At 44.8% G+C, this 22,532-nt stretch overlaps 1 protein-coding gene across 7 annotated transcripts in view; it reads right to left on the bottom strand.

Annotated features, from left to right (window-relative positions):
* Nucleotides 1–22,251, bottom strand: part of PRDM10 (PR/SET domain 10) — a 44,979-nt gene extending 22,728 nt beyond the window's left edge. For 2 of the 7 annotated variants that reach the window (XM_017809625.1, XM_017809624.1), the window contains exons 1-9: nt 22,135–22,249; nt 12,855–13,044; nt 10,936–11,103; nt 9,332–9,391; nt 5,439–5,646; nt 4,831–5,072; nt 2,969–3,172; nt 980–1,052; nt 256–373 (exon numbers count right to left, since the gene is read on the bottom strand). In XM_017809625.1, the coding sequence (XP_017665114.1) occupies nt 256–373; nt 980–1,052; nt 2,969–3,172; nt 4,831–5,072; nt 5,439–5,646; nt 9,332–9,391; nt 10,936–11,103; nt 12,855–12,947 (1,166 nt within the window). In that variant the 5' untranslated portion in view covers nt 12,948–13,044; nt 22,135–22,249. Of the gene's footprint in view, nt 1–255; nt 374–979; nt 1,053–2,968; nt 3,173–4,830; nt 5,073–5,438; nt 5,647–6,600; nt 6,721–9,331; nt 9,392–10,935; nt 11,104–12,854; nt 13,045–14,314; nt 17,629–21,624; nt 21,646–22,051 lie in introns of those variants that run through there. The other 5 variants (XM_017809626.1, XM_017809619.1, XM_017809621.1 and 2 more) reach the window with 5 other exon arrangements.
* Between the last annotated feature and the right edge of the window lie 281 nt (nt 22,252–22,532).

The raw sequence follows: 22,532 nt of genomic DNA, 5'->3' as shown, positions 1-22,532 counted from the left end.
TCATTGGCAAAAAACCCCCAAAAGCCAAATAAGAAAAAAAAAAATCCCACTGGTTTCAATAGAGTATTTATCTCCTTCAAGCTACTTCTTTCACAAATTCTCTTAACCAGTCAGATTCTGGTGCCACCTTCTTTCCTTCTGGTGCAGAGCTGTTCTCTCTTGAATTGGTCCCTAAGATCTGTAGGGCAAAGCCCCTTTTCTGCAAGTTTGGGGAAGTACCACAGTGATACGCAACAAAGCCAAAGCTGTCAGTACCGGCTGAAGAAGTCCAGCTTCTCGTCGTGGGAGTTGAGGTGCTGCTGGAGCTGCTCCGAGCTCATGAAACGCCGATTGCACTCGTAACAGGGCCAGTTCTTCTCCTGCTCCCTGAGAACTGTGTTCAATTTGAAATGTCAGTAACAGCATTTCAGCCTCACCAATTAAACACCTCATCTTTTTCCCCAACCCTCTGTGGGCCATATCTCTCCCCTGAAAGTTGGACAGGCTGCAGAATACCCAGCACTGCTCCATTTGGCTTTGCTTTTATCCCCTCTGCAGTGTGCCATGACCACAGCCCATCACAGAGAGACAAAAATGTCCTTGGACAATTCATATGAATGCTTAAAATTCAGGGTGATTCTGAAATTCACCCTGTATGGAAGAGCACAGGATGGTGTCTCTGGCACAAATTAGGGGAGATCAGTCTAAAGCAGCTGCACATCAATTTATGATGCAGACACAACATTAGACCTTGAGTACAGAAACACACCTCTCCCAGCGGCAACCTAATGCTTTCCAGAAACTGAGGTAAAAGGTTAAATTATTGTAATATTAGCATGAGAGGAGTTAGTGGATGTAAGTTCCAATAACCCAATCTAGATCTGGTTTAACTTTTCCCAACCTAGCAGAAATCTGGGAGCACTATACAGGCCATATGCTCTAGAATAAGAAGTGCAACACCCAATGACCATCACGCAGAGAACAGAAGAGCCCAAGTTACCCTTCCTTTCCTCCTCAGTTATGTCATGGATCTTCTGGTTCACAAACTCAGCATAAGAGGCAGCATACCACACCTGCAGCAGGAATAAAGGTAACAGAGCACTTAAAACCAGAACTAAAGGGAATTCATTTGAAAATGGGTTTTAAGCAACACATTTACTTCACCTGCCTCAACCACTCACTTACTGCTCCTTTCATACTCAATAGTAAAGCCTGGTGAGATCAATATGCTCCCGCTGAGGAATAGAAGAGCTTTGCTCAGAAAGCATTTCCATTTAATTTTAAGGTCTAGCCTCCCAATATGAATGTTAATCTGGCACAAGACTACCAGTAGGTCTAAAGGAAAAGATTAATTTCTTCAAACCCAACTGTGTAACAGCAGAGTCCTGTTAGTACCTGTGGTATCAAGAGGAATGGAAAAACTTTTAACTGGGGGGATTTCACATTTCTTTCCTGCTCTCTTTACATAGACAGTAGGCAGCACCATCCACAGAGACTCATTTAAAATGTTCCTCAGCTTCCAAAGGATTACAGCAATATAGTCCTGCTTCGCAAAACAAAGATCTGCCAGGCGGCAGCATGATGGACCCACTTTTGTTATAGGAGGGATTTAGGAAGACTTAGAACCACAGGAGGCAGGAAGACAAAGTTTATTAAAGCCTGAAAGCAGATGCTCACATCTAACTGAGAATTCTTGCATCCTTGCATCATTCCATCTGTTTGATTAAAAAAGGACAGTTTTAGAAGAGAATTTCTCAGAAAAGGCATGAACAGATTTTCAGCATGAAAAATCCAGGCAGGTTTTAACTTGCACTGGGCCACAGGCATTTCCACAGTAGTGGCGAGTGGCATTTCAAGGTGTGTGTTACTCTGTAGGAATCTCACTGGCTGGGCAAAAAGGAAAGCCTGGAGCTCCTGGAATACTCACCTGACATGTAATACAGAACTTCCCAGCTTTAACTTGCTGATCCTCACAGTCCAATCTCTGGACAAAATTCGTATGAATCCTCTCCATCCACTTGGAGAGGAAACCCCATTACTGAGCTCAGGCAATTGGTTTTCAATTAGCAAACCAATTTTACCCCAAAAGATACTGCTAACACATAGAGTAAGAAAAATTATGCTTCTACAGGCAGGTCCGTACAGATTTAGAGTCTGATTTCAAATTGCTTTAAAAACTGCTGAGAAAACGATGTTTGGATACACTTACAATGGATTAATAAGATTTCTAGTGATTCAGCTTCAGAGATTCCTACTCTTAGAGTGTATAAACAGTCTTTAGCCCTGGTTCAGTGAGTGTGCTTAAAACAATTGTTCTTCCAGATAAACTGTTGACATCTACGCGCGAGAAGAGATTTGAAGAACAATAAACAATTTCCTGATATCAAAATTTTTTAGTTTCCCCCAGTGCTCCAATAGATGTTGAAACTGAAGGCCATCTCAGTCAGCCTTGCTGCTTTGAGCTCAAAGTAATGAATACCTTTTGAGAGGGAACAAAACCTAACTCACAGGGAAGTCACAATATTCTTTATAATTTCCCACAAGCAAAGTTTCAAAAGTTCCAGGAAAGCCAGGTAAAGGGAGAGACCATATTCACTTAAGGCATCAAAAAACAAGTCAAGGGCACACAGGACTAACTCGAAGGGGCATTCAGAACTAAAAAGAGTAAGATTGCTGCAATAAAAATTAGACTGCAGCAGCAAAATATATGCAGTGTAAAGCATGACAGTGAGAGACAAATAATTTACATAGTTTTATTGAACTTCCTGATTTTCTACCTGAGTCAAAGCTTATTAAAATTCCTAAGTTGGTGGCCAACTACTTACTGACTTTAGTGGCATTTGACTCAGACCATCAGAGAAAAAAAAGCCCTAAAACTATTTAGAGCAATATTTTCTGGCACTTGGACATGCAGTTATTAGGCAGCAACTCTTAAGAGATTATTTAATCAGTAGAAAACAAGAACCCTGAGACACGAGCAATGTCATACCTTGAGTTCCTGCTTGGGCTCCACGTTTTTGATGGTGGTGTAGTAGATGTGGTGGCCATACTGATAAGCCACCAGGTTCTGCTCCAGGTGGTTCTGGGCTGGACGCACAAACATCATCCAGTTACACAGAGCCTCACTGGAAAGTTCAAACCACAGGTCCTCTTGCAAGTCTCTGTCTTTTCTGTCACCCTTATCAAGAGAAACCTGTAGTAAAATCCAATTACATGTGACTGTAATTAACTGCCTGGTTCAAAAGAATTTGAGTTACTAACAACTGTGCCCATGCAACTGTTACATTAGGGGAGCAGTGAAGGCATAGCTCATTTTTTCCTCTTTACTAACAGGGATCCTGAAACAGGCAGAGAAGTACTTAAAAATGGGCAGAGATTTAAGCAGGGAGACATGATGGACCCTTCCAAGAGTTTCAAGGACAAGAATCATTCATTAAAAGGGTCAGGCACAGTATGTCCCTGTGGCTATAAATGAGCTGTAGCTTTAGTAAGATACAGAAACATCAGTCAGATGTTTCTTACTGGCAGACCCACTTCTCCTTTCATTTCTTGACTCATAACATTGCCTCAAGCTGGAAGCAGCACTTCTTTAGCTGAACTTCTCTTGGTTGCTGAATCTGCCTATAGTCACAACTTGCTTGTCAGACACTGCCCATCAGAGTACTCCTAAACTGTGGGCCTGAACTCCAGTAAATAAAGGACCAATTTCTATAATGAAACCAGTAAATGAATAGATAAAAGTCAGTCAAATCCATTTTACCCTACATCAAGGACTTGGTATAAGAAAGGGGAGAAAAATCTCTCCTTTCCCCTCCATCTTATGGGGAAGAGAAAGGAAAGGGACAAAAAGTATTTTGAACTGAAGTTACAGCATGACAAAAGAATGGCTGCAAAATATTCTCAGATGGGGCTGCTGTTTTTATGTCTAGATGCTGCTTCAGCTCATGGAGTGACTCACAGCCTTCCATGTTATGCACCCTATATATCATAACACTATAGAGCCAGAACATTCACTAGGATCAGTGCGTCTCCCTGAAAAAGAGAGCAGATTTGGAGCTGTCCTACTTCGGACAGCTGAGACCAGTTCATCACTGGATGGGTGTAACCCAAAACTGTGTATTCTATAGCCTTCCATGCCATTTCCCAGAAACTGTTATCAATGAACCATTTACACCATCTGCACATAGAGCCTGACTCCTCAGGCTATAAACTAGGTGCTAAGAGGCCTGCGAGATAGGAGTTGCTCTTGTCCTCATACCCATTAAGGAACCCCCCACCCTGAGGGAGGTACTGAGCATTCCTGCCAGAACTGGAAGATATAATCTTGGAGTCTTTAACTACTCGTGGGATCCAGAGGAAGACTACAGACCACCGCTCTCAACCAGACTGCAGACCACCGCTCTCAACTGGACTGCAACCACCACTTTTCAACCAGACTGCAATCACTGCTCTTGACCAGACTGCAACAGCAGTCTCACCAACAGGTTTTCCCCTCTCCTTTTCCTTTGGACTCAGGGGGCCCGAAGAACACCACTCTGTTCATGCCCCAGGGTGCTGGGTTATACATTTGGGTTTTGTGGGTTAAAACCAATTGTTTGTCTGTATAATCATACTTATTGTATTATTTTATTAAATTGTTATTCTGACTTATAATCTCTCTTTTGAGTGGAGTTCATTTCCCTTGCTGGTTTACCTTTAAACCAGCACAGGACCCAAAGCAATTTGAGTGTTTCTGAGTTACACTAAGGTAACAAACGAACATGTCTATCGATCAAGATAAAGTGACAAACTCATGAAAATCAAAGCTCAGGCACAAACTGATCCCTTCTTCTCTCACCACCCCCCCCTTACCTTCAAATGGATGTAGCAATCTTTGAGCTCGGTTTGTCTGACCAGGGGCCCTTCCACAGGCCCAAACTGTGTTCGCTTCGGGATGCGCCGTTTGGAGAACACTCCTCCCAAAAACCTGTCAATGTAGAGCACCAGGGGCAGGCTGGCCCTCGCCCGGGTCAGCACGGGCCGGTTGGGGATGGGGTGCAGAGGGCCGTGTTTGGGGCACACTGAGGGGTGTGCATTATTGCACTCCTCACACCCTGCACACAAAGGCAGAGAGGACACTGTCAGGCACACACTCAGATGCAGCTCACAGACAGCCTTATCTCTCTCTAAACCTCTTTGGCTCAGCTGTGGGAACATTATGCCAATAGTCTGTCTAGATTTTACAACATTACAGAGGGCAGCCTCCTGCCAAATGAAGAACAAAGCAGTTCAGAGACTTTACCCGAGACAGAATCTTGTCTTGTCAGTACAGCAGCCCAATGTGAATCCACATTTCTGGGCATAAAGGTGTTTACTCATTACTGCTAAAATCGGAATTGTTCTCAACTCCGTTTATTGATGGAGGAGAAAGAAAAAAGGGGAGGGCAGGCAATACATGAAATACTACTTCAAATGCTTACACAAATCATTGGGATCAAAGGGTCGAGGTGGATCTGGATCCCATTCATCCATGTCAGAGTCTTCCCCATCTTCATCCTCATCTTCATCCTCATCATCTTCCTCTTTTGTTTCTATCCTTTCCATTTGATTCTGCAGAGGTGCTAAAGGGTCAGAACCATCCACTGCCTCCATGGGAGGTAACACCTGGTTATGCACCGGTAATGATGCCTGGGGAAAGAATTCACAAACCATTAAAACTGATTCAGGAAGAAAACTACACTTATAAAGATGGGCAATGAAGGTCCTTGCTAGTCTACCCTTCCTGCTTCCTTCGGTAATGGAGAGAAGGACAAGGGGAAGTGAAGTGGCTGATAACTGCTGAGGGATGTTTTGTGTTGCTGCTGCTGAGGCCTCGCTCAGGACACCTCTGTGTCACTCCCTGCCTCCACCCTTCCAAGAACTCAGTTCCCAGGAGAAGAAACTGAAATCAGGGAAGCTCTGCACCCTCACGGAACTGTTGAAACAAAGTCCAGGCTCCGTGGAAATAATCTAGAGCCTAAAGCTGTATTTTAACTTCTTTTGTACAAGTGAGAAAATCCTGCACTTTGGTACATGATCTTTTAAAACCAATCCCCAAAGCACACAGGCAGAGATAATAAGGGATAAGGTAACACGGGGCCTAGATATAAACTATGGGCCATGAAGGACAGTTGAGACCATTGCATTCTTCCACTAATTTTCAAGTTTATCCCTTTATTTCCCTAAAAAAACAATTAAGTATTTTAAATGCAGTGCATATTTCATCATCCACACAGGTTTCTCAGGTGGAGAACAAAAAATCCTACCCCCAGTAAAGCTGCCTGAAAACACTGTCAAGGAGACCACTGGCAAGTGGATGTTGCTGTGACAGTCAGCATTACACACCTTCTGTTATCTTCACTTTCCAACGCTGAGAGGAGAATTTTAAGGTGGCTGCTCAAGACAGAACCATCTGTACAACAAGTTTCTCTGTATATTAAACACATGGTCTCTCCTAAAAAAACCCCACACATTTCATGGTGAGACTATGGAAGACAGTACAAATCTGTGCTACAGTTTCTCACACTCAGCCACGTGCCATCCCCTGAGATGATGGAGCAATGGAATCAGGACATGGAAAAGGAAAGGGTGCCTGGCACTTACTCTATCTGCTTGTGGCCCCTGCTCCAGAGCCACTGGCTGGGGGGGGTCAGCAACGCTGCCGAGCACGGACAGGTTGGTGGGGTTCATGCTCTGAGCAGCAGCAGGCAAGAGCACCGTTACCTAAAATCACAGGCACTCATTTTAGCACTGCACAGTTCCATCAGGCACTTCCACATGGGCCCTGCCCACCATGCACAGCTCCCTTGAGCCCTGCACTCACTGGAAACTACAGCACTGCAATGATCTCGAGGGTTTTAGAGAGGAGTGATGGGCTTGGAAAGAACCTGCAGCTCCAGGGACAAAGGGAAAGGCTTCAAACCTCAGTCTAGACTTTGCAACTTCTGAATTACCTATCACCCATTTTTAAATCAAGGCCCTACCCAGCCTGGGTTCAAACGGCACTAAAAGATGTGAGGATTTCTTTAGCTCCTGGTAAAATCAGTGATTTGGGGTCTTTTTCTCTTCTACGCACAAATTTACTTTTTTTTTTTTTTTAAGGGAAAAGGTAGAGAAGAGAAAAGAGACATCTCCTCTTTTTTGCCTATCTTTCTTTTTCTCAAGCAAACCGTGCTCATGGCAGGGTGTTGGAATTAGATGAGCTTTAAGGTCCCTTCCAATCCAAACTATTCTGTGATTTTATGATCCAGGATCCATTAAAAATGAATCCAAGACAAGTGTATTGACCTCACTGGAAGATCAAACTCTCAAACTAGAGGATTCCAACCATTATTTTCCTCTACATTATTTGATCACACTATACATTTCTGTTTACATACTTTTTTGGTGCAGTAACAACCAAATTAATGCCTATTACCACACTGTTCTCACACATTCAGCAATAAAACTAAGCAGAAATATAATCCCAGGAATCACCTTTCGTATCTTTTGTTTCCTGCTTATCTGTACAGGAATTTGCACAGGGATCCCACATGATGTTTCATCCTTCTCTACAGTTGACATCATGTGGTTTCTAGTTTGTGCCTCTGACTGTTAAGCAGCTTTTATGCTAAAATCCAAGCCCCTGCCTCTCTGCAGAGTGCTTAATAAAGATCAGATAAAACTGAGTGCAGTGAATTGTGCCAGCAGTGAAGGAGCAGACAAGAAAATCCATAACACAAGGAGACAATCTTAAACCTCCAAATCTAATTGCTTTAAGAGGTATTAAGAGTAATTTATGAAACTGCTTAAAAACTACAGCAAAAAGACTTCAGGGAGCAGTGCGATGGTAAAGAGGACACCAGGATGACAGCTGAACTAAGCTGTCTAGTGTTTTCATTTCTGATGCCAAGTGGCAACAGGAAAGGCATTATTATTCCATGGCACATCTCCAGTCTGCCAGAGAGCAGAGGGTCACACGAGCTTGTACCTACTATTAGCATTGCCTACTCCTAATCACACTTCAAACATACCATTACTTCCATTTCCATGTCAGGCACTGCACAGAGTATAGGCATTATTTTTAAAAGCTTTTCAATTTCTTTTTAAGATAAAGTTTCTTTTAAAAGACAAGGAGAGCTTTCATTGTTATTTTATCATTTGTTGTCAGTTGAGGGATGTCCCACATGACATGCTGATGTAAAAACACCTGCAGAGGCAGGAGTTGCCACAATAAGGGATTAACTAGCCACCAAAAAATTAATATATCTGCCAGGACTGATGTCAGAAAGTGCTGGAAGGGAGGACAGACTGAGGACACACGCAAGTGCTCCCGCCCTTGTACCTGGGATGGTAACAGCACATCTCCTGTTAGAGTCTCATCGGCACTGCACACAAGTAACCTCTACTTTTAATTAATCATGTGGGTTAAATAAGCTTTAAGACAATTAAATAGGAATTTTTGGCTTCTTAATGCAGGGAAATTGATGTAGCAAAATATTCCAGAGAACCAGAAGACAGGTAACACCTTTACTGTGTCAATCATTGTTTCCTGTCTGTGCCTCAAACACATCCATTCACACATGCCATTAAAGCAGTAATGATTTAAAGTCCATGACAGCAGAGAATTTCAACTAGAGAGACCTGAAAGTAGCTGTCTATACATGGTTACCACAATACAGTCCCCAAAGATAAGTAAGAGTTAACAATAAAACCTTTGCATCCATGAGGCACTACAAAAAAAGGAAAATCATCAAAACTTTAGAAGCACAGGCTCCATTTTATTCTATTCCCAGCCTACCTCACATTGGCAAGCCCAGCACACCCTGGTAAGGTAAGGGAGCCACTCACTGAACTTCCTCAGGTTTTACACTTCATTTCCTGTGAAGTTTCTAGTAAAAGTAGCATTTGATCCAATTTTTCTATCCCTCAAGAGCCTTTTGTGGACTTAAAAGGCATTTGGATCAGAATCTGTATGAGGACAACTGCAAACCCAGCCTTTCCAGAATGGCATGTTCAGATAAAGTCAGCCACATCTGCTCCTGACTCATTTAAAGGGACACTGTTGAAAGATTTTTCATTATATCTAGGGCAGTAAATTAGAATTTTTGTTGAGCATGAATTGAAGTCAATAAACTCAAAGTCAGTCTTAACTTTCATTATCATTCATGCACAAGCTGGCCATAGCAATAGTGGCTTTTTGCCCTTGATCAGGATGACAGGACATAACTGAAGACTGGTTTTGGACAATTGCAGGGACAGTCGTTACCCTCTAGCACCACAACAATGTCCCTTTACCTTCCCTAACTCTCCCCTTACAGTTTCAGGTCCAAGATAAGCAGTGTCTCTTCCTTACCTGCTGGGTGGTGGCATCCTGTTGGACATAAGCCACTTGGGATGGATCTGTAAACAGAGTCTAGACAAAGTGAAAAAGGCTTATCAAACCAGCCCTGGTGTTGTTTACTCCCAAGTCACACAAAAATTACCCTGCCACCAAGAAATGACCCACATTTAAGCCTCTGCCAACTTCTAACATGACTATTATCACAGAACTTTACTTCAACTTACCCAAGTGGATCTACACAGATAGAAATTAAAATTGGGTGGTGCTCCATAAAAATTTAATATCATAATTATGTGGCACTTTTCATCTGTATAACTAAAGTGTTTCACCTGGTTTATCTTTTTTAATTACAGAAATCATTTGTCAATTGTTGATTTGATAGAATCTACAGGATTCTAATTCAATTCAAAATCTCTACCAAAACTACTTAAGGGCAGGATAGAAGATAACTGTGAGGTTTTTCTTCCTGCAAATTCACAAGACTTCTGCACACTTTCTTTTGAGGAGCTATCAGGCACATCCCACATGTAAATTTAGTAAGGGCAAGATGCTGTTTAATTTCACAGAAGATATGCCAACTCCAATATTCTGCAAGAACAGCTCTGATGGGAGCCTGGAAAAGCAAGACTCAGATGAAAACTAAGGATTGACGGAGGTCAGCCTTGCCTACTTTGCCAAAACCTGAGCTTGTAGCAGCCTGGCTCAACAAAATAAGGCATAATACAATTTCCTTTAGCACTGTGATAATTTAATCTCAGTTGTGTGACAGTATCTTTTGACAAAATGATAGTATTCAGAGTTTTGGAGTTAGTTGTCAGTAACTTCCTGGGAGATATCCTCCCAAAATATCCTCTCAGGACATCCCACCCCGTAAGAGCTGTTTTTATGTAACAGCTGAGGGCTGCACAGGACAGACCGCGCCATGAGGCCCTGCCAGCGTGGCTGGGGGTGTCAGGTACATGCACTTTGCAGCTCTGCTAATCTGTCCTGTCAGCAAAAACATTATAAAATACCCTCCACAAAGCCAGCCTGGTCCTTTTGAATCTGTCCACACAGAGCCACAGATGCACAGCATATTAACCCCATCCAAACACGTGCTGTCAGGGAATAAAAGCTATTTGATATGATTATGCAAAAGCAAAAGAATATAAAAGGTCTATAAAATCAACAACTCTGCAGAGAGACTACAAAATTAGGTTGAATACACTGAGATCCTCTGCAAAGAGACACAACTGTTATTGTAACTATCAATTAGGACAACTGCGTTACACAAAACAAGGACTCTTCCAGAAGGCACATAGATGGCTTTTAGCTTTTTACTGAGGCAGAATTTCTGGAGAGATTATCCATGTTTTGGAAAACACCTTTGAGTTAATTATAATCTCGTCCACCTTCAGTGAAATAACCAGCATTTCACAATTCATAGCCTCCACATCCTTTGATGAGCACATTTGCACATCAGACAAATGAACAGCACAAAGTCCCTGCTCAGCAGTGGGCAGGAAAAACTGCTATTTTCCAGTCGTACCACTTGGCTGGTGACTGGCTTTCATCCCAAACAAGACTGGTTTGTTTTCTAGGTGCCAAACCCGGGCTGGGCTGGGAACCACACGTGCCTGCGTAGCCTCCACGGGGTGGATGTAAACGAGGGTGTGCTCTGAGGTGTCCACCGAGGTGTAGGAGGTGCCATCGGCCGTGTAAACCACCTGCTGGGACGGGCCCCGCTCCTGCTCATCGCTGTACACGATCTGCGCCACCGCCCCTCCCTCGGGGACAAAGTGCACCTGGGGGGAAAACACATCCTGGAGTGACACCACAGCAGGCCTGGGGGACAACACAGGCTGCCTTGGGAAGCAGGGAGAACCTCAGTTTGAAATTGTCACTGTGTAACACACATTTAAAATCTCATTGAATTATGGTGGCAATATGGAAACCTGGACACCAACTCCCAGCAGTTCCTGGTTTTACTCTGCATTGTAACTCAACTGGTATAAACGGCACCCACCCATACTTAGTTCTTGCACCAAGAACAAGAGAAGAAAAGAGAAGCCTAAGAGAAGAAGTTCATATTTGAACTGGTGTATGTATGGAATTTATTTTGGTACGTTGTTTCCCTTTATGCTCATGTTCCTTTCTGGATTTATGATAATGACTTCATTCAGCTAGTTCTGTAGTTGCAGATAATTTCTTTTATCTTATGAAGGGCTAACAGAACTTATTAACTCTGATATTACTTCAAGTTATAGTACTGCACCTCTCAGAGGCAGCAGTAGGGCGTGTGAGATTGCTTCTCTCTAATATGTACATGCAGTATCAGGAGAAAATTCAGCTATTTAAACAGACAAACGTAACTGAAAGCATTAAGCAATGATTCCAAGGACTACTGGAACAAGTTATGTCTAGGGCAGCAGTTTAAATCCAAACAAGTTGATTTTGACAGAACATTATGATCATAAATGATGATTAGTGGCCTACATTAGACAAGTCAGAATACTGAATTCCAGTGGAAATAGGAACACATTTAGCTTTCGACATCCTTTATATGCTGAAAACCTTTTCCAGTGTATAGGAAAATAGGACAGTTAGCAGGAAACCTAGTTTGAGTATCTGTATTCATATTCAAACACTTTCACATAAAACAATGCCACAGTTACATGTTTTGTTTATTTTGTTTCACCTTTCAGCTTATGCTGCTGGTACTCCCCCGTGGCTGCTCAGTGCTGATTCTGTACAATAAATCCTCAAACAAACACTACAGTTTCACATTTGGAGAGCACTCTGCAAATACTAATTAAGCCTTAAAACTGCTGCGTGCAAACAGCAGCATAGTTATCCCCTTGTAGAGAGAAGGGAACAGGAGCATTGAAAACTGCCTTTCTTGGCAAATTTCAAAGCTGGAAATTACCAGGAGAGGCAGAATTTCTCAGCTTGTGTGTCAAATGCCATGCAGCACCCTCTTCATTACATACTTAAAAGAATAAATCAATTTACAGCCTTTTAGAAATTCCCAGCTGCGTTGTCTCAGAGTCAGAGGGACGAGCTGCACACATCAGAATCTGACTGCATTAGTCGCCTACAATTAACATTTCTCCCTTCCTCAGTACCCAGATGTCTGACAGGAAAAAATTATTCATTACTTTCTCCAAGGTCCACCCACAGCTCCAGCTGATTTGACTGATGCCATTAACAGGCTGCCACAGACCAAAGATTTTGTTAATATTCATTACTCTGAGCACCCTTTTACTTTCCCACATGGTTATATATATATATATATATCTCTATTTGGACACCGAAACTTCTAGAGCCACTGGCTGGTTTTATTCAGCTCGGTTTTAGAGCTTTGTGTCTTCACTGCTGTGGTTTGCACAGCTCAGTTTCTGAAGCTTTAATCCAAAATCACCACAAACATGTTTGTATTTCTCCTCAAATAAAAGCTGAGCTTCCAGACACTAAGCCAGGGTTGGATGGGAAACAAAACCTCCGCATCAATCCCAATCCATCCTGAGCAGAATGAGCTCTGAAAAGCCCTAATCACCTGAGCAGTGCTCTGTTCCTGTGCTGCAGACTCAGCCCACACCTGGGAACCTTCCTCTTTCAAGTCCATCTCCTCCCTGCTGGGGTGTTCCATGAGGAGAGGGATCTACTGGAGGAATGTCTAGCTGGAGGGATTCATCTGTTCACTGTGTTTCTGCTTCCAGAAGACAAGGTGATCTTCAGCAACATGGCTGTAAAAACGCAGAGGGCAGAAATGTTAAAACCAGTGTGAGGTAATTACTATCATCGGCTACCACACTTCTGTACCACACAGAGTAAAGCAGGCCTGGCTTTACAAACACTTCCTTTTAGACCCAAACGCCTTAGTTAGAGGAATAAAGGAAGAGAAATCTTATTTCATTTGCCATGGTCAAGTCATGCTGTACAACACTTTCCATGTCCCATTGAGGAAATAAGTTAACCATTGCTACAGCAGCACTGAAACATTACACTGAATTCTTCCGGCACATCTTTCCTTGGCCACAGGCAGACCACGACACATTCTCCACATTGTCCTTCTGGCACCTACAAGCCTAGAAATCAATAAATAATGCAAAAAATGGACCCTAGGCTTCCAACAGGAAAACACTACATTCAGAGATGCATGACCAGTTTGCCTGAAAGAGGTTTTGGGGGGGCACAAAAGGGCTTTCCATGAACAGGCAGCTTTCACCTTGGACAAAACCACAGTCCTGGGTAGTACAAGGCAGTGTTACAACAGCCAACTTCTAAAAAAGAACAATGAAACTCAAGCTCTAATTCACATGAGCCCCAAGATCCTGACAAACTGCTTCCAAGCTTGATTTTATTCACCTCTCACAGTTTTATCGGGGCCTCTCAATCTGCCGTTGGGATCCCAGTAGGGTAATTTACAGCTCTGGTGATTGGTTTAGTCAGTGGTTCAGCACCTTCCCAATCCTTCCCCTCTAATGTCATATTAAATCACAGGAATTAGCATGAGGCTGAGCCCATTTAATTTCTCAGCTCCTCCAATTAAGTTTATTTTATACCCAGTGCCTCTCTGGACCGATCCAATGCCAGTACCAGCCTGTGCTCCGAGAGGGAAGCAGAAGGCTCCTTGCTGATGCTTTCATTCATTTGCATTTTAAATGCAAATTATTTTAGTCATAATTTATCCCTATAAATGTTAGCATTTGGCTTGTCATTGACAAACTGAAAAATAGATAAGGAGGGGTAGAAAAAGCAGCAGGCACTTTCTGCCTCCTGCTAATTTTGCCAGCAAGGACTGAGCTATGCAGACCCGAGCACTGACTGTTCCACCAGTCCTGGCCACGGAGAAATCAACAGGAGAGGGAAGTCTCACAGTAACGCCACTGAACTGCGTGGTAGAGGGGAAAAAATGGGAATAAAGGGACAGAAATCTTATCTCCATCAACATTGCTCAATACAAAACATCCCCAAAAAGCACTGAGGAGAAAAATTAAAAACAAATCCATGTACCTGAGTGCAACGCTTGAGCTCAGGATCTCATTAGTACCCAGCAAATTAACTGCAGCAAACAATTAGGAGAGATAAACACCAGCCTTGCTCTGCAAGTGTGAAAGCCAGGGTCATTCACAGATAAATATTATTAGATAAATATCATGTCTTTCAGATAAATATTATTAGATAAATATCACGTCTTTATATGTCCCAGAACACACAAGCTCTGATCTATAAATAAATATCATCCATCCCTACACAGCACCTTTTATCCAGCTACTTGTCATGTTATTAAGGATTAAATCAGGGATTTTCTCATACCTAATCCTACTTCATTCACTGACCTCCAGCGCTCATTTGATCACCACGGTGTGACACGTGACAGCATTTATGTCAGTAACACACTCTGAGCAATTTTTATGTAAAATTTAACACCCATCCTGTTGATATTCTTTGGTTGGTTTATCCCGAACAGCTCTTTTCCTTAACTGTCAGTATTAATCAAGAGCCAATTCAGATAATTGCACTAACAATAGCCAGTAGTTTAATCAATTACCTAATTGCTTAGAAAAATAAACACTATAAGTTTCAATTTTGGGTGGCTTGATTTAAAAAAAAATATATAATTAACCTGTTAAAAAGAATATAATTAAATTAACCAGTGATTTAATTCAGGGAAAGGCACAGTTCTAGCTAATTCCACGTGGTGTAACAAGTAGCAGAATTTTTGGCTGACCTTCCCCACCAGCAGACACTGAAGGGCTGAGGGAAGATGCTGACTCACTCCTGCAGACTCATTTTGGCACAAATACCCTACAACCTTAGTGCAAAGGAGACCAAAGAGTTCAGGCAGGGCCTTTAATAGACAAAATGGGGCATTACGATTCATCTCTGGAAAAAAATAGTACCAAAGAGTTGCAAAGGAAAGCAGAAGACAGTCATGTCGTGGTTCTGAAGTTAGCACTCATGTCAAATCTTGGGGAAAAAAAAAGCAAGGCTGAGCCAACTTCAGGGGTTCGGTGGTGCAGTTTCTATAAACGGTCCTGTTATTGCTGTTCTTCACAGAAATGAAAATAATAAACAGCTCAGCCAATTGTGCACCAATAAGGGACAATATCAGGAGCTGCAGGATTTGCTGATACTTTCAACTTCTGTACTTCCAAATACATCCTAGATCTGCCTCTGGTGTGCATTCCTACCAAAGCTTGGATGTCCATGAATTCTATCAGCATTTCTATAATCACCAAGATACACTGAGAAGCACATTTCCCTGGAAACACAGATGTGTTGAGAGAGGAGTGCAGGACACAGGCTGTGTTCCAGAGAGGTCCCAAGGACTGGCAACAAAGAGCACAGGAGGCAGGAGCAAGTGTTGATATTTAGCGGTGAAACAAGCCCAAGGGCAGGAGCTGGAAAACATGATGTGGCCCCAAGTCACTGCCACAGAACTGCCTGGAAACACCAACATCTGAGGGAGTTTTCTGACACTGATGACAAAGACCAAACTAACTTTGCTCACTACTCCTCCATAGGAGTAACTAACTCCTCCTGTTAATCCTGAAGGATCTAATTTCTTCCTCTAAACCCTCCTTTCAATACCCATTACAGCTCTGACACTGACAACAACGGCACCCTGAGACTTTAACCACTTCCCTGTGAGTTCCTCTCAGTTTTGGTGGTTTTTCAGCAGAAATAAACACGGAACTTTGGGCATAAGCACTGCCAAACCGTTGGCATGCAGGGAGCACTCTCTGCACTGTTTGCCCATGGATTATCCTTTGCAATTGTTGATTTTTCTCACCATATCTCACACACGAGACATTTTCAGACAAGCTAACCAAACACCAGGATGAGCACCTCAATGTGAAGCTCTGCTATGTCCAAAGGATTACCATATGAATTGGTACAACAATTTGAAACTGAATTGCAGAAATCCTACAAGAAAAAAAGATAATTAAAGATAAAAGGAGCTGTGATAGGATATACTCAGCTTTTTCCCAATATGGAGAAATTAGGCTACATTTTGTAATGATAATCCATGTAGAGATTAGTCAAACAATAAACTAAACAGCTTGCCTAAACTAATGTTAAATTTATGTGTTGTGTATGTCACAACTATATTCTCTCTCCTCAGTTCTGATCCAGTAATGACACTATAAAATTTAAGAGGCCTGGCTCAAATATTATTTAGTACTCCATCATTTTTTGTCGTAACAAGTATTTCAATAACTTGGAGATGATGGAATTTGAAAGATTAGTCATATTATGAGGCACATCACCCAATAATCATCAACAAATCTATCAGCATCCCAATGTTTTCATCCAACCTCATAAGCATCATACACATGAGTGAAAGCAATGCCAATGTGGGACGGTAAACCATTTACAACAACTGCAAAGACAGCATCTACCTCCCCAAAACAGCAGGCATGCCTCTCCCAGTCCACGCTGGGTGATGGCACAAGCTGAAATGGCAACAGATATAAATATCTCCCAGTATCACTCCAGTACGTCAGAGTGGCGAGGCAGTGACAGTCCTGTGTGTGACTGGTGTGAATCAAATACAATGCGAACCAAGAACCAGCTCAGCTCCCATGACTTTGAAATATCTCCTCCAGTGGAAGATTAGCTCATTCTGAGCTGTGCAAGTAAATCAACCACCCCTTCAAGACAAAACAGGTTGGTCTCTACACCATTCACATTTACCTTCCTTTTTTCAACACCCTCTGGGACCTGCTGGTGTCACAGACCTCCAATTTTTCTCTTAGTTTTTGCTTTTTACATCCAATCCAGAACATCTCATTAATAGCAAAGCTTCTCTGCAGCTCCTGATGCCTGGAAAGCACCTTTGTGTCATTGTCTGAAGCGTTCTTCATCTCTTTTGGAAATCTCGCTTGAAAACTCCTTTCGTCCTCCAGGACACTCTCCAGCTCCTCTCTCCTGTTCCTGTGGGATGGTGTTTCCTCTGGAGCTGTGTTATTAAATCAGCAACTTCCCCATGCACTGCATTCAGCTGCAGAGGATGGGAAAGCACTGCTCTAGGGGCAAAGTGGCTCATTCCCTATCCAGCAGAAATGTCCTTCCTGCCCTCAGCATCAGACCCCCTGAGCCATCACAACACCCACGTGTGACACCCCACACGTGCACCCGTGACTCCCTGAACACTCAGGGAGTGGCAGTGAATGGTGCTCTAACAGCAAAGTCACTGCCGTTTTGTGCTCAGTGTCTGAGTGTTTTGGACACAAGTTTAACACAGTGAACTCAGTGCTTCAAAGGAAAGCTCAGAAATTCAGAGAAAAACACCACCAAAAAAACCCAAAAATCAACAGTAACCGTATTTTCTTGGCTATTAGGAATGGCAATTTCTCTCAACACTGCAACTACACAAGAAGATACAGAGACAAAATCTCTGGGGAATTCATCTGCAGCAACCTCTGCAAATCTCACTAAGGACATTCTACTGAAAAACCCAAGCCGGTAGCTGCCAAACACTCGTTTTTGTCCCTTCTCTGGAAAGAGAAGAATGGGGGAATATTAAAGCTGAGCGAGGGGCAAAGTCCCCCTCCCTGCTCAGGGAGCTATAAAGCCACTGCAGTGTCTCAAATGAGAGAGAACCCACTTTACAATAATGGTGCATAAAGCAGATAATGTGATTTACTCCCCGGCGTAAGGGAGGTTTGCCATCACCTGGGATTCCCTGCAGCAATAACAGCAGGGACTATTAGTTTAATCCTCCCAGGACTGAGCTCACTGACCACCCAGCCATGTGCAAAGGCAGCAAAATTGATACAAAAGGGGGTTTATGACTCTGGGTCTTCCTCCAGCTTTTAATATGAAAATGATTTATTGTGTTCCAAAGGAACATCACATGTGTCTCCAAAAAGCTTTATCCCACACTTAAGTTAATTACCCCAGCTTTCCTAGAAGGCAGAGCGGGTGCATTTCCTGAGCTGCCTTGGCAGGAACAGGCTTTCAGTGCAGCAGGAAGGGTTTGAACCTTACTGAGGACTGAGTCACCACTGCGTCACCTCCTCTGCAGCACCATCAATCACACGCATACATTGTTTCAAGGAACTCTGGCTCTGGTGCATTTTGCCTGAATGGTAACAATCGGGTAATATATAATCACAATATTTATGTTTTACTGGCAAGTTAAAAATGGAAATCATACATAGGGCTGGGACAGCAAGGATTATTTATTTCCACAAAAGGAAAAATGGCTTCAATTTATTTAGTCATGTAATAAAGAGAAGAGCTCAGCCAAACACCGACTCAGTCTTTATTCCAATTGTGCATAATGGATCTATCTATATCCATATCCTTATGGCATATCCATCATAAGAACAACAATGAGCTGGAAGAGAACTCTTAGATCGTCAAGGCCAGTCCTTTCTTACTGTGTCCAATGTGTCACAGCACTTTTTCTCCAGGGACAGTGCTCAGGCACTAGAGGTGACAGCACGACTGCCTGATGGAACTATTCTCACAACCTGTGAGGTGAAAGTCCATTTCTACCACGGAATCCAGGAGATAACCCAGCTCCACAGAGACAGGTTAACATTCCTGGGGACTACCCGGGCTTGGTTCAGACACCTACTCAGAGCCGCTCTAAGGATGTTCAGTCCCAACTCTTGTATAACCAAGTTTCCCACAATATCTTCTCCCTCAGAGTGGGCAGGGACAAGTTCATGACTTTCTATATATGCACATGCTCTTCTTTAGTCACCTCTCCTCCCATTTGCTCAACATCTACATATCCACTCCAACTGACTCCTTTCTCCCGCCCTCAGCTTCCTGAATCCGTGACCACATTCTCCACGTCACTTTTTTTCCCAGTCTTTCATCCTCTGTGATATCATGGTGTGTTGTATCACTGCTTGAGGCAGTAACCCTGCCTTCCTAAATTTGGTTTATAAATGACAGAGGGAGAAGTTAATAAAACAAGAAAATACGGAACACATGTATTTCAAAGTACAAGATGACAAAAAAAGGAAAAGTGTCTGTATCAATGTGTGCTACAGTGCTGCCTACACAGCCTTCAAGAAGGCACACTCAGGGTTTACTGTAAGAAAACAAACTGTTCCCCTCCAGCTTCCTTCCTCCTGCCACTTAGTCTCTCATCCTTTCCTACTCCAGCAGCTCTTCCCAAAGGAACTGTCAATTGGAAGGGGTTGTTCCCCTTCCTACAAGTGGATGGTGCTGCTCCCTTTCCCACCCCCCTGCACCTCTCCTCTGAATTAAATCACTCTTAAAATTCAAAAGACAAAACTACCTTGTTTCTGCCTATGAAAACCACACCTAAGCTGGCTCCTGCAGAATAGCTGCTTCTCTGAATTACCCCAGAGAACAAATGGACTATCTGCACCTTAAAAGAAGCGAGGACTGAGATAGAGAGATATCTCAGGGCCACACCATAACTTCTGTGTGTTTTACTAGCAGGAAATAAAAGTGACAAATAGGCCCCACTTCGTGTTTAAGTCCAAACAAAATTCACCATACAAAAGCAGCCCCTGTAATTAACTACACTTAAAAGGCCATTAGAATTCAGTTTACCCAGCTGTAAGCAGCTGCAGGTGGTCAGGAACACAGTCGAAGTGGCTACTGACTGCAAAGAAAATTACCCTGGCAATGCTCATCCAGGGATTTTCTGTGCAGGGTAGGAGTAAGAAGACACACCACAGACCCGTTTCTCTCTAAAAGCAAATTGTCAATTATTCCATCAGATAATATTAATAACAATGACATCAATATCTCATTCTCTAGCCAAGGTAATAAAGCTGTCTGGTTTCACACATGTAGCAAAGTGCCAAAACCCATCTCAATTCAGGAGATAAGTTTTCTATTTAAGGACTGACTAGAGCAATAGCCCCTCTTGCATTATTTTTCCTAGAAATGAAGGCATTAGAAGGCTGGAGTTTGCCAATTATTTTATTGTGGCCACAAAAGCAGTAAAGAATCCTCTTGTAAAATCAGTTGGTGATTCATTAGCATCTCATCTTCTAACTGAACTAAAAGAAAAAAATAACTGAATTATTAAAAATATACAGAGGAAAGCTTAAGTTCAGTATGGTCTCTATTCCCACTGAAACTCAAAGAGAAACCTTGACAGGCATTTTACACACCCATTTTTGTGCTTGTTCATTCTTTAAGGGCCTGTAAGAATCATAAATATATCATGATACAACAGACAGGTTGGTCCTCAGGTACCAAAAAATGCATTCCAAATACTGACCCTTCATTTGTCAAGGCTATGGAGGTCAGTATCTTAAACTAGGTTTAAATTCTGATTTAGGGCCCCTGCAAGAGTCCTCCCGAGGCTTTGCAACGAACAGTGAACAAGAGGTGACCACACATAGCTTGGAAGATCTTGTACAGAGAAATAACCCTATAAAGGTGAGTTTTCTCTTTAGGATGAGTAATTCTGAAAGGCACAGCACCAGAACCTCATTTTTCCATTCCAACTTAATCATTTAACAAGCTCCCACAAATTTTTAATGGAACCGTGGAGTTTCAGGAGAAGGAACAGGACAAGCCACCACCAAAACGCAGGGAGCAAAAGATGCACAAAAAGCTACATTCTATAACCACATCGCAGACCACAAGAACAGGGGCTTTGGCAAAGACAACCACGGTGGCACCAAGACCAGCATCAGGAGAGCAGTGAACCCACAGCTCCCACCTGCAGCAGCTGCTCTTGCTCACACCGGGACCCTCATGGACAGAACCACCTCAGGGCAGTGGGGAAGGGGCTGCCTTCCCTCCACACCAAGCCTCAGGGCTGCCCAGCTGGGAGCCTTTCCCTGCTGGGTCCACACCGGTGCCCAAAGGGTCCCCTGACACCCCCCTGGGGCAGGACCCCGTGAAGTTGGGACCCCATGAAGTTGGGACCCCATGAAGTTGGGACCCCATGAAGTTGGGACCCCATGAAGTTGGGACCCCACGGCCTCCCAGAGGGCGGACTGCCAGCCCCGCCACCCCACCTGCACACCCTTATATACCCTCCGCGGCTCCCCGCCGCCTCACACAGCCAATCCGAAGACGGGGTGCGACGCCCCCTCCCCTAATAAGGCCAATAGGAGGCAGGGGCGCGAGGCCAGCGGCCAATCAGCAGGCGCGCGTGCTCCCCCCCCCCCCCCCCAGACCGCCCGCTCTCCACCGCCCCCCCGGGCCCCGCCTGAGGGCCCCGCGCCATCGGCCCCCCGGGAGGGCGCCCGGCGGTCAGCCGGCCCCGACCACTGCGGGCCCGGGGGGGACGCGGGCCGCTGGCCAGAGCACGGGCAGCGCGGAGGGCACGGGCCGGCAGCGCAGGGCAGGGGAGCCGTGCTAACCGCAGGGCGAGCGGCCCAGAGCAGTGGTGGAGGGATGAGACCCCCGCAGTGCCGGGGGGGGGCAAAAAGATGGCTGCGGCAGCCCCCCCCGCTGCTGAGGTGCCGGGGTCCGGACTGTACCACGCAGGGAGGGGGGGAGCAGGGGTGGGGGCAGCCCCTTCTCTTCGCGCCCGGGGCGGGTGGGGGATCCCGGCTGGGCCGAGGCGGGGGGGGAGAGCGGACTGTACCTCTCCCGCGGGGGGGGGAAGGGGAATGAGTGCGCCGTGCTCCCCCCCCACTGGCGGGAGCCAACGGTTTATCCCGGCCCCGCACCGCCAGCTCTGGGCGCCATCTTGGGTGCGACTAAAACAACAAGTCCAAAACCCCCGGCGAGTCCCCGCGGCGTCCCCGGGCCGCGCTGCCCTCCCGGACCGTCCCATCGCGTTACCTGAGGGGGTCCCGTGCGGGCGCCGTGCCCCGGCCGCCGCCGCCGGCCGCGCGGCGGCCCCGAACCCCCCCACCTGTCCTCACCTCACAATGGTAGCTGCAGAGCGGGAGGGGGGGCGGCCGCCCGGGCCTCATTAGCATAATCTGCCTGGCAACAGGCCGTGGCGCCGCGCGCTGATTGGCTGAAGCGTCTCCGCCCGCCACGATGGGGCACAAAACTGCTCCAGGGAGGGCTCGGAGTACCCAGGTCAGGGGGCTGGGGGTGGGGGGGTGGGAGTACAGGTACAGGTACAGGGGAGTGGAGGACCGGGGCCCGCGGGGAGGGGACGGGACGGGGGAGACCCCAGTCCGCGCTTTCGCTCCCCCCTGCGGCTGCGCGCGGCCAATCAGGGCGTCGCTCTCATCCCCGCCGGAGATATCTCCGCCAATCAGAACGCGCCTTTCATCGCGGTGCTCCGCCCCCTGCTGTGGGAGGCGATGTG

Source organism: Lepidothrix coronata, unplaced genomic scaffold, assembly GCF_001604755.1.
Source record: "Lepidothrix coronata isolate B3197 unplaced genomic scaffold, Lepidothrix_coronata-1.0 Scaffold27, whole genome shotgun sequence".
Classification (NCBI taxonomy): domain Eukaryota; kingdom Metazoa; phylum Chordata; class Aves; order Passeriformes; family Pipridae; genus Lepidothrix; species Lepidothrix coronata.
This window is presented reverse-complemented; position numbering and strand designations above follow the sequence as displayed.